The sequence below is a fragment of the Oryza sativa genome, chromosome 6 (genome assembly GCF_034140825.1).
Source record: "Oryza sativa Japonica Group chromosome 6, ASM3414082v1".
In the NCBI taxonomy this organism is placed as follows: Eukaryota; Viridiplantae; Streptophyta; class Magnoliopsida; order Poales; family Poaceae; genus Oryza; species Oryza sativa.
Window position 1 is genome coordinate 25,248,587 of NC_089040.1, and position 11,771 is coordinate 25,260,357.

The 11,771-nt window shown below is 40.6% G+C and overlaps 1 protein-coding gene and 1 pseudogene across 1 annotated transcript; one reads left to right on the forward strand and one right to left on the reverse strand.

Annotated features, from left to right (window-relative positions):
• The first annotated feature begins 1,688 nt into the window (after positions 1-1,688).
• Positions 1,689-2,503, forward strand: LOC107276929 (cytidine deaminase 1-like; annotated as a pseudogene).
• Positions 2,504-3,431: 928 nt separating this feature from the next.
• On the reverse strand, positions 3,432-7,194 carry LOC107276169 (nucleosome assembly protein 1-4). The gene is made up of 10 exons (XM_015786897.3): positions 7,114-7,194; positions 6,927-7,022; positions 5,084-5,174; positions 4,840-4,896; positions 4,662-4,726; positions 4,316-4,503; positions 4,044-4,212; positions 3,911-3,954; positions 3,582-3,719; positions 3,432-3,498 (listed from the first exon to the last, which is right to left on the reverse strand). Exons 1-10 carry the CDS (start codon positions 7,192-7,194, stop codon positions 3,432-3,434), a joined length of 996 nt encoding a protein of 331 aa, XP_015642383.2.
• Positions 7,195-11,771: the final 4,577 nt, after the last annotated feature.

Genomic DNA, 11,771 nt, shown 5'->3' on the forward strand with positions numbered 1-11,771 from the left:
TTTTTAGATATCCGTCGGATACGGATGCGGATGTGGTATCATCGATATCCGACGGATGCGGATTATCCGATTTTTTAATTGGATTATCCGATAGACGATTGGCGGATAATCTGCATATTTCAGGCCACACAACTACACAATTGAGCCTATTTTACATCGGCCGGCCTATCTAGCCCATTTCTGTTAACCTAAACCCTCAATCTTCTGATCTCTTCACCTCCTATCCAGCTATCCCTATCCCTTTGATTAATCCCTTCGGCTCTCCCACTCACGTGCGCCGGCGCCGCCACAGGCCCGTCCACTGTCGATCGACTACCATCCACCGTCACTATTGTTTTGCCATCATGTTCAGATGTTGTTTTGCCATCGTATTGCTGCTTATTGTATTGTTGTCCTCTTGTTGTATGGATTGAATACAAACTTAACATCTGATAATTTTGTTCCGTTTCCGAACCGAATCCAACGTTCGAAATAATCCGCTTCGTATCCGCATCTGCACGTCATCCGCACCTGCTCGGCATCCACTTTGAAAAAATGGTATATGATATGGTATGACCACTATCCATCCGAATCCGCTCCGTTTTCACCCTAATGGATGATCTTATAATTTTTCAGGTTTGGAGTTTTGTAATCATTTTCTTCAGTGCCTCTAAGAAACACAGGTCTGCTCCCCATTCATATGCTGCATGATCTTCTTCTTTCCTGATTTTTTATTTCAAATACTCTTTCCCGTGTAGTATTTGTTCCTATTATGGTTTGGTGCTGCTAAATCCATCTCTCGTAATATGTACGATTCGGATAACTTTTTTGTTATTTGATTTATCATCATTATCCTGATTGTTGCATACATATGATATATAACATATGTTTGATCTCTCGATAAAGAAAATGACATTTTCCGACCACGGGAGGAAGGAGAGGAGATATTAGGACCAGAATATCCCTATCTCAGTGTTATTGGAGCACTTATATACCTTGCAAATAGTACCAGGCCAGATATTGCAATTGCGATAAATCTATTGGCAAGATATAGTGCTGCTCCAACTAAGCGTCATTGGACCGGAGGAAAACAAATCCTCAGGTACCTAAATGGCATTAAGGATCTTGGCTTATTCTTTCAGAAAACTGTTGATCCTAGCTTGTACCTATCCTAGCTTGGTTGGGTACACTGATGCTGGCTACATGTCTGATCCCCACAACGCCAGATTACAAACAAGTTTTGTATTCCTCCATGGAGGAACGGCCATATTGTGGAAGTCATCTAAACAAACATTAGTGGCTACCTCCACAAATCATTCTGAAATCACCGCATTGTTTGAGGCATCACGTGAATGCGTGTGGCTCCGCAGGATGATAAACCACATTGAACAATCTTGTGGTATTGGTTCCTCAGAATCACCTACCATTATCTATGAAGACAATGCTGCTTGTATCACATAGATGCAAACAGGTTACATCAAGAGCAATATCACCAAGCATATTGCCCCTAAGTTGTTTTATCCCCATGAGCTTCAGCAAAGTGGAGAAATAAACATCTTACCGACAAAATCTTATGATAATCTGTTAGATATCTTCACTAAATCCCTACCTACTTCCTCATTCGAGAGATGTGTTAAGGGAATTGGTATGAAACTGCTCAGAGACTTGCAAGCTTCAGGATGAGACTCTCTGAATGATGGACCCTGTTAAAACGCTTCACATTGCTTGTCCCTTCTGCGATGCGGCGCGCGCGGGTCCCGATCTCACGGTTCCCCGTGGGTGCCGTGGGTCTCGGCATGAGTGGCTGCATCTACGCCAGCGTCAACCTCGAGTTCCGGGGCCTCCCGCTGTCCCATTCTATCCACGCCGAGCAGTTCCTCGTCGTCAACGCTGCCGCCGTGGGGAAGTCGAAGCTTTGCGCCATCGCCATCTCCCACATGCCCTGCGGCCACTGCCGCCAGTTCCTCCAGGAGATCCGCGGCGCTGGTGGGATCCGCATCATTGTCACCTCCTCCGACGCCAAGTGGCGCACGGTGTCGTCCCTCCTCCCGCGTCCCTTTGGGCCCCATGATCTCCTCCCCAAGCACGTCCCTCTCGTCCTCAAACCACACGACAGCCCTCTCGTCGGCAACCCCGCTACCGCTGTCATCACCAATGGCTTCGCCAACGGTGACCTAGAGGCACGCTTGAGGGAGGCAGCAGAGGCGGCCGCGCGGGCGGCGCACACGCCATACAGCGAGTGCCCGTCTAGATTCGCCGTGGCGGATGGCGAAGGTAGGGTGTACGCCGGAGGATATGCCTGGAGTCCGCGGCGTATAATCCGACACTAGGCCCCATGCAGGCGGCCATCATAGGGATGGTGGCCGCTGGGGGCGCCGCCGCCGCCGAAGACGTGGTGGCAGCGGCGCTTGTTGAGAAGGAAGCGGCGTTGGTGTCACAGGAAGCGATGGCCAGGATCTTCCTGGCCGCGGTGGCCCCACAGGCCAGCTTTCACGTGTACAATTTTGGACTGTCCGATGCATGATGCGCATCCCTGATCCTCGTGGTGGGTGGGGAGGGAGGGTAGGAGGTGAGATTTGGAACGAGATAATGTTTATAAAACAAAGATGTTAAGAATAAAACGAGAAGAAAATAACCTTTGTGTATTAGTTGGTGGACGCTGACATCAGACCCACTTGTTCAGAGTGATTAATACTCTTCTGTTCTCATGTGTATTTAAGTGGAAAAATAAAAGAGGATCTAAATTGCCAATGTACAAGTAGAACTGTACTAGAGTGACGCATGCATTTATCTTGGAAGCAATTTGTTTGTCTTTCGCCGTCTCTTGCTAGAAGTTTACATATTTTTTTCTGCATGAATTACACAAGATAGGCTAATAATTATCATGAGAAAAAATGGCTGGACCTATATTGGGACATGCTGTGGTCACTACTGATTATTCAATCATGCAAGCTGGTTCTTCTTTCTTACAAGCCTCAAACACACATCAGTGATAGCTTTATGAACTTTTCTAGTGTGGCTGAATTTAAAGTAGTCAGTTGCCCACGGAATAAAGCAATGGTGGACATTTAACCTATTCTGGACAAGATATTGCCCCTAAAAAATCATTTAGTCAAAAACAATGAAACCTATTCTTCTCTTTTAATTAGATAATGCAAGTGCAATTACGAAATTATGGTCAAGACTGTCTAATATAAGCATTTTCTTGCGTTATTTTCTTGGCAGGAAATTTCTTGTGCATGCCAACCTTGATTTATGCTGGCCCTCTTGCTTCTTAAATGAAGAGTACCAGGGAAAACAACAATCTAGACATAGAAAATAAAAAAGCACATAGAAAAGTTGAAAAATCAACTTTTAGTATTCTTTAAAAGAAAATCAACTTTTAGTAGTTACATATCCTTCACTCCATCTGACTTCGGAGTACTAAGATTAAAAAAAAAGAAAAAGAAAAACTACTGCTGCTTGCACTCCGCAGGTCGCTCACCCTGCTGTCCAGCAACTCTGCTAGCCTTCCGTTCAAAATAGAGGGATAACAATGGAGATAAAAGCATCTAAAGTTCTAATACCCCAGTAGAACAAACGACAATTGAATGTCTTATGCTTCTTCATCACTATATTCATCATTATTGTCATCCTCTTCTTCATCATCCACCCAAGAAGCTCCATAATCCTCGTCTTGAACAGCCTCTCTAGTAAACCAAGAAACAGCGTGTGGTATAATCTTATCCCTGAGAGTAGATCTGGCAACATGGGCAAGCTAATTTATAACCAGGTAATATATACATGAAGTATGTTGTTCATAAATAATTTAAAGAATTGTGTGTTTCAGTATACATCATGCATAATAACACAATAGTAATCGCTTCTCCTTTCCAAAAATAAAAAAACCAATTCTAATCGGTTAAGAATGCAATGGAGCATAATAGCTTACGCGATGTCATAATCTCGTTCCATTTGGTTCTGCAATTCTTCAGCCTGTTAAGAAGCAACAACCAAAAAGGCCATAAGTTGGGCATAATGTTTTAGGAATCAATGTATATAGAATAATTACTTGTTCAACTTACGGTATTTTCATCTATTTTTGCATCATCATCTGGAACTTGAGGGGGGCTAAAGAAATTAAAGAAGCTCTCACATTCTTCAGTCTTTGTTATAGGTTTAGTGCTCTCTGAACTCTCCTTTGTTAGCACCTCTTGTGTCAAACAATATCCTGGATGCCATTCGATTTCAGTCCTAAAAAATAAAGCAGTCAGGGAATAATTCAAATAGGAAATGCAAGAGAGATTTTTTTCATCCTAACAAATACACAAATTTGCAGGAACAAAATGATATATACCCAATTGCTTTCTCTAGGATGGGTTCATCATCTTCATCGATCATGTGGTATGTTTTAGTCAGCACTTGATTTTTAAAGAAGGGATTTGTATAGAAGAAGAATTCGAACTTAAAACCCTTTGGATCATCAATTCTACACCATTTGATGTCCTTAAGGTACTTTAGAGCTTCCTCATCGCTCTCATGGATCTGTGGCAGCGGAAAAGGAAAAAATATTCATTACAAAAATCATCAGCACTAAGCAAATCGGGACACTGAACAAATAAATTAGCTCAAGTTCTAATGACAGCATAAAAACATTGATAACTTTGGAAAGTGGGAATTTACAAACTAGAAAAGCCTCTCACCTCCTCAGCAAGAATCTCATTGTTCTTCATTGCATTGAGCCAGAAATCTGGAACACCCTTTTCCTCTGCATGGAAGCATCGTGACAAGATTATAGAAAAAACTAAAAGGGTACCCAATCTATCAATAACCCAAAACGTGCCCAGAACACCTATAGTATGAACAAGAATGATATATCACCTCTTTCTTCGGTCTCGCCTTGTACTTCAAGAACACCACTCACAATTTTAGAACGTTGGAAATTTGCAAGCACAAAAAAGGTCACTAGAACAGCACATCATATTGAAAACTCATAAACATAATTCAAGATATGTTTCTTAGAGGAGAGTTGCCTGTACATAAAACATGCATCTCTTTTTGAAAAGAAAGATAGGTGAGGTAAGGCCAGATTGCATTACATTGCAACAAAAAGTATGTGTTACCTTTGAGTACAATGGTCCATAAAGCTTCTGATATTTAGCTTCTAGAGCAGCTTTTTCCTCGAAGAACTTCACTTCTAGTTCATCATGTTGGCTCTGAAACATTTAACATGTTTTAGAAACTTTTAAGTATGTGGAATAAAGTTTGTAGCAAATATAACACAATCAATAACATTAAAAGGCTAAGGTAAAAAAAAATCTATTTACGAAATCAATGGATACCGCTGGCATACGAGAGCATAATTTGTAATTTCTTAGAGTATCTTTACTTATACTAATTGGGTACATTTTAGAAGCTCTTATGTTAACCAGAAGCTCTTATGTTAACCAGAAATATCTGACCATTGATTAGACGGGTCGTAAAATTAGAACCGTAGATCTACAATGATATTTAGCATGGTGGGCTCTAAAGATTTAATTAACGTGGTGGGCTAATCTTCCTTCCAAAGCCCATCAAAACTACCTCCAGCTGTAGTAGTCTATCACGCAAACGGCAGATCGAATACAATCTAGACTCCACCAACACGATCAAGCGGAGAGATTAATGCAGCATCCACGCCACAACTCCATTGAGATATCCCCTGCTCGCTATATTTTCTCGGTCAAAAGACTGATTGCTTATCTCAATGAGAAATAATTAGAGGAAGCTGTACTAAACCAATATCGCCAAGCGTGCTGTCAGGCCATTGGCACGTCGATGCAACCGCGCAACCCCGCAAGTCTGGTATAGCTTTCCAAATTTGTTAGTGTTCTAATCATGAACACTCGATTGATTAATTATTTGTTGAACTTGCCTGCTATTGCAGGAGCTTTTTGGTGTACTGTTAAACTACTGCTAGCATATAATTTAATAAAAAGACTAAATTGTGACTCTAAGATGAATTAAAATTCCAGGAGATTAAAATTATAGTGTTTATAATATCAGTCCTAACATTACAGGGGCTGATGATTCGTGGGTCTCAAGGAACTCCCGCCTTAATTAATCAGAATGACATAGATCATCTCAAGTGTTTGTGTTAATAAAACAAGCCATAGGTGATAGCATGGACTCTTTAGAAACATTTTCCCCAAAATATGGCATTATTCACATATTGATTTCTTAATTTATCCCTTTATATACCTCAGTATGAGATATATCATTTTTATAAATGGGGTTACCGAAACTAATTCTAAAGGTTACAAGGTTGAAAACTCATGTCTGTAAATATTCTTTAATTTTTATTTTTGTTTTTAAGATATAAGCACATGTATTATCCAGGAGGTATATACCTCGTAACAAACAATATTGGCATGTATACCCTATATATATACTTCCCGAGATTCACGAGATTCAAAAAAGTTTCATCATTGTCAATCATAAATTTATTTATCTTATAATCAGTTCAATCAATTTATTCTTTAAGGAGGTACATACCTCTCCAAGGAAATATAGGAGAACCTCTATAAGGGTCTTTACTTGGGTACAGTTAATACGTGCACAACGCTCAGTATATCGTAGTTTAAATAATCATACAATTTTAATATTTAGAGCGTCATTAAAAATAACCCGTGCAACGCACAGGTTGGCGACTAGTAGAAGCAACTATGGATAATAAAGTACGGATAATAAAGGATAAAGCATATAATCCAACCGTTTTATACTCACGAACATAACAATACTAAAATATGGATAAGGAAACCTCTGGAAAAGAGGGAATTAAACCATGCAAAAACTTGTAGTCAATCTCACGTTTCATTGACGATATTGTCACTATGTGCGCCACAATGGGTTTGCATAATAAACAGTACGATGAACGAAAATATGCCGCGAATTGAAGCTCTCTCTAGTTTTAGCAGTTTTGTCTTTACCTGAATCTCCATGAGCACATCGACGCGCTTCCTGACCGAGGGTGCCAGGCTCTCGAGCACGTCAACATGTTGCTCCGCCAACGCCTGCAGCTTGTTCTGCACAAGCACATCACTGAATCAACAAAACATCATTGCACGATCGCTCCAATTGAAGCAATCATCACAGCGAGAGAGGAAGAGGTTATACCTTGAGCGTCTCCACGAGGATAGCCTTGTCCTCCGATGAGAGCTCTGCATAAGAAACCCGCCGCCGCAAACAGTAAGCCATAAACCCAATCACAGAATCACCCAAAAAAAACAGCAAGAGCGCGACAAAAAAGCGAAGTAGGGGAGAGGCGAATGCTCACCGATCCCGTTCATGGTGCTGCGGTGGGAGATGGTGGCGATGATACTCTCCGGCGTGATGAGGCGGCAAGTTTTCGAGCAAGGAGAACTTGGGCTTCGGATTAGGCGAGCAAGACGGGGAGGACGGAAGCCGCGGAAGGTGATGGTAATGTAGGATCGAACAAGAACAAACGAACCTACAAAAGTCGATATGCTTCTCACCTCAACATATCATCTATTTATACCCAAAAATCTCCTATTCAAGCTAGGAGTAGAGCTCCTATTTTCAATAGGATTCGCCCCTCGATTTCCAAAACCAAAATTGGGCCCGTATCTGTTAGCAGCGTTAATTGAACCCGTTACATTTGTTTGTTTTGGGTGGCCTGGAATCGAATACTCCAGATCCGGGCCCAGTACAAATCCGTTACCGCTCCAAATCGAATACGGAGCGGAAGTAGCGCTTGTGTTGTCGTGGCTCGTGAGTCTTGTCGTGACCTAGCCTAAGCGCCGCCGCCGCCGCTTCGCCTTCTCCTCACCCAGGCGGGTCGCCGGCGCCGCTCGCCCTATCCTGCGCGCCCCACCACCGCTGTTCCCCAGCCTCACCGGTGTTGCTCCCTCTCCACGCGCTGGCCACCACCGCCGCTCCCCGAGCCCCGTGTCGACACCGGAGCTTGGCCACCTCTCCAGGAGTTTCGTCCATGGATTCGACCCTACCCAGCGGCTTGACTTCGCCATCTTCAACCTCTTCGTTCATCGACATCTCTTCAAGGAGGTCCCGCTCCCCTAGCCGAAGATCCTGAGGTTCTCTCACCATTTTCTCGTTTCCACGGTCAAGCACTACTCCTTGTTGGTGAGAACCCCCGCTGAAACCATCTTTTTTTTTCCAACTCTGCAACCTCTCTGAAATTTTCTAATAACATCTTGGGCCAATCCATTCTTTTAATCAGTAGTGCTCAAGATTTGTGATGATATGCTTTAATTTGATGCAATTTTCTTGTGATTGATCTTGAAGTAAGAATTAAGGAAAAAGGAAAAAGAAAAAAAACTACGGCCGCAAATAAAAAATAAATCTGTCCGATTTCACAAAAATAAGAAACAAACTCCCGTCCGTTTCCGTTTGGGCCGAATAAGAGTTGGTTTGAATTATACCAAGTCCTATTCGGTTAGCATCATCAGGAGAACAAATGCATATATATATATATATATATATATATATATATATATATATATACATCTCTACTACTTAAAAAATTAAAAAAAAAATTCCGTCGGCCGTAAAAAGAAAGTCTGACTCAAAATAAAAAGCAAGAAAAAAAACTACGGTCACAAATAAAAAAAGAAAAAAAAGTACAGTCCGTTCAAAGAAAGGGTCTGTTTAGTTTGATGCTAAAAAAAACCTTACTAAATTTTAGCATTGTCGAAATTTTGGCAACTATGCTAAAATTTTGGCAGGATTTGTTATATACTTACCAAAATTTGGCAGCAGCCACTTTTTCGGCAACTTTACCAAAATTTAGTAAGGTTGAAAATGGCATCAAAGTGAACAGGCAAAAAAAACGTCTGACTCCTTTAAAATAGGAAAAACAAAGTCCGGCCGTTAAAAAAAGTCCGGCTGCTGTTAAAAAAAAACTTCTCACGTCGACTCCCTAAAGAAAGGAAAATATTCGTCCGTAAAAAAAAATTGACTCCCATAAAATAAGAGATAAAATTTCGTCCGTAAAAATTTTTTTTGACTCCCGTAAGATAAGAGATAGAGAACTTCTCACGTCTGACTTTAAAAAAAAGAAAACATTGCTTCATCTGTAAAAAACAAAAAAAGCCCAACTCCCATAAAAAATAATAAATGAGAAAAAAAATCCGGTTCGAGAAACCATCCAAACTCAACACGAGAAAATAATATACCACCCGACACAACACGAGAAAAAATAACCGTCGTTTGTAAAAAATGGTTTGAAAAAGGTCCGACTTAATGCGAGATAAAAAACCACTCCAAAATAAACCGTTGAAAAATGTTGTTTGTAAAAAAGGTGAATCGGAAAAAACTGACTGAATCCATGCGAGAAAAACCGGATCGAAAAAATTGTCCGACTCTACCCAAAAAAAAAACACCGTTATTATAAAAAGTATTGCTCCGAAAAAATTGTCCAACCCAACGCAAGAAAATACGTGCATTTATAAAAAAATTCGGTTCGGCACCGTGCAATGCGAAAAAAATTTGTCCAATTTCAGAAAAAAAATCCTATTCCATGAGAAAGATTCATATCATTTGTATCATCTACCACGTTGGTTTGGTTTTTCCAAAGCATTTGTTGAATATTTTTATGTGCGGATGCATGGGCTTGGGCTTGGTTTTATCGGAACAAGATCAAATTGATCTGAGGCTTGGGTAGGATAGGATCTTTTTTTTCCATCTCCTATGTACATGGCTTGTTGCTCCTGTACTGGTGACCCCGCACGACTCTGTATGCAATTATCAGACTACTTTGATAAGTATAGCTAATAGTCTTGATAGCGTATCATATAAAAATAATAATAATAAATAATTTTTAATTGTTGTTAAGAGAAGAGTGCACGATGACTATATTTTGTCTAGACTTGACCATGCGAGACAGTGTAGGATTTGATTGATCCTATTATTAGTTGCAAGAATGAGATTAAAAGAGTATTTCAGATTATATGTGTACAACCACATAAATAATACAACTCTTTTTGGTAAAGCATGCATTGGTAGGTTGCCATCGTTGAGGTTAAACCATTATATTGAAGATGTTCCAATTTTCCTTAGGGTATGTCTTAGTTACAACGATCGATACCAACATTATCATCGAGATGATTATACATGAAAAGCGTATATTGTAATTGAAAATTTTTCACCCATTGCAATACACGGACATTTTTACTAGTACATGCATATATATGCTTCCTGGACCATGTCGACAAGCACCTGCAGTACACATGTACAACACATACGTGCATACTACATACTACACACTACAGTACCTCGAGTACTGTAGCAACCATATGCTTCGCTCCAATTCTTCTTCCAATTTTCTTCGCAAACACTAACGCTTGCACACATACCTCGTGAAGTCCGTTGCAAAGATCTCTCCCACACCGTTACACAGTGTCCATTCACCGTGTGCCATCTTGTATCCAACTTCGTCACCCGGTATTCTTGACTGTCTGGACCTCAACTCATCCCTGAGTCTAGTCCCGATCCCCATCGTTGGCCGAAGTTGACCTTCAAGAATCTAGACTCTAGTTACCTTCTCACATGATATCTCGACCGCACTAAACCTCTGCTCCTCCCTAAGCATAGTTCTGGTGCTCACCATTGACCAAAACTGACCTCAAGTCACCTGCACACAATCAGACAAAACAACCGTTCTAAGCACAGATATCACAACATATGAACCCAATTAGTCACACAAACTCACACCAACATCCACACATCTTTTCAAACCAATTCATTAATTAAATCATTTGCAAATCAAATTTGTCCATCACAAATATTAATTATGACGAAAAAGGGTGGGGGAAGCGATAGAGCGGACGGCCCAGGTTTCACGGGAGGGAGACGTGGCCGAACAGGATGCGGGTTCGCGCTCGTGTGGAGTTTGGACTTGCCCCGCTGGTCGCCGCGAGTCCGATTCAGACTTCAGGGCCGTGATCGGCTCCTCTGCTCTGTTTTTTTTTCTTTTTTCACGGGAGAACTTGTGCTCGAAACTTCTCATGCCCAGTTGCAGAGCGTCGTCCCAGGATATTGCCGTTACTGCTTCAGCATGCTTGCACGACCGCTCACATACATGTGTCGCGAGATTAACAGGAAAGCAACACTAGTCAATAGAAAAAAAAAAGAACATACTGCGTGTCAAGAAAACTAACATATTTGAAAGGAAACTACTATTTTTTTAATGAAATGACAATTGACAAGAAGTTTATTTATGGATTAAGACGATACAAAATCATCTTATGCAACTTCAGCACATATTTGACGTTTTTGACAAGTTATTTATAAATAACACACTAACACTGCTATCATTAAATGAACATTGGAATTGATCAACAGATTTTCATGAGCAAACGCTAGTAATATTCAGCCTCTGCCCAATTGTCCTTCTTCTAGCCGTGTACTGTCATGATCAGTCTGTGATAGCTGGATCTGGCGGAAGCCCCAGGTTCAGTGTCCCCAACTCATAATATTTATTTTTCTTTCACTTTTTTCTCAAACATGGAAATTTTAAAACATGTTTTATCATTACTTAAATAGCACACTGTTTAAAGAATTCTATATTTAGGAATTAGCTTGGAAAATGTTCTCTTTAAAGAGCAGTAAGATCATGAAAAATTGTTTCATGCAACTTAAGTAGAGAGGAAGGAAGTTCGGAATGTTTTCTGGCAGCAGCAACACAAATCATTTTAAAGCTATTGACACAGAAAGTAAATGTAAAAATAACATACTAATAGTTTTTTCCTAAGTCAACAAGGATTTATACCAGTTTCATCGATCCTATAGCTATG

What these genes read in the sequence shown, in the direction of transcription:
- LOC107276169 (XM_015786897.3), bottom strand. Translation starts at nt 7,194, where the DNA reads ATGGCTTACTGTTTGCGGCGGCGGGTTTCTTATGCAGAGCTCTCATCG. An exon ending in AGGCGAGACCGAAGAAAGAG is followed by an intron (nt 4,727 to 4,839) that starts GTGATATATCAT and finishes GCTTCCATGCAG; the next exon opens with AGGAAAAGGGTGTTCCAGAT. An exon ending in CAAAAATAGATGAAAATACC is followed by an intron (nt 3,955 to 4,043) that starts GTAAGTTGAACA and finishes GCTTCTTAACAG; the next exon opens with GCTGAAGAATTGCAGAACCA.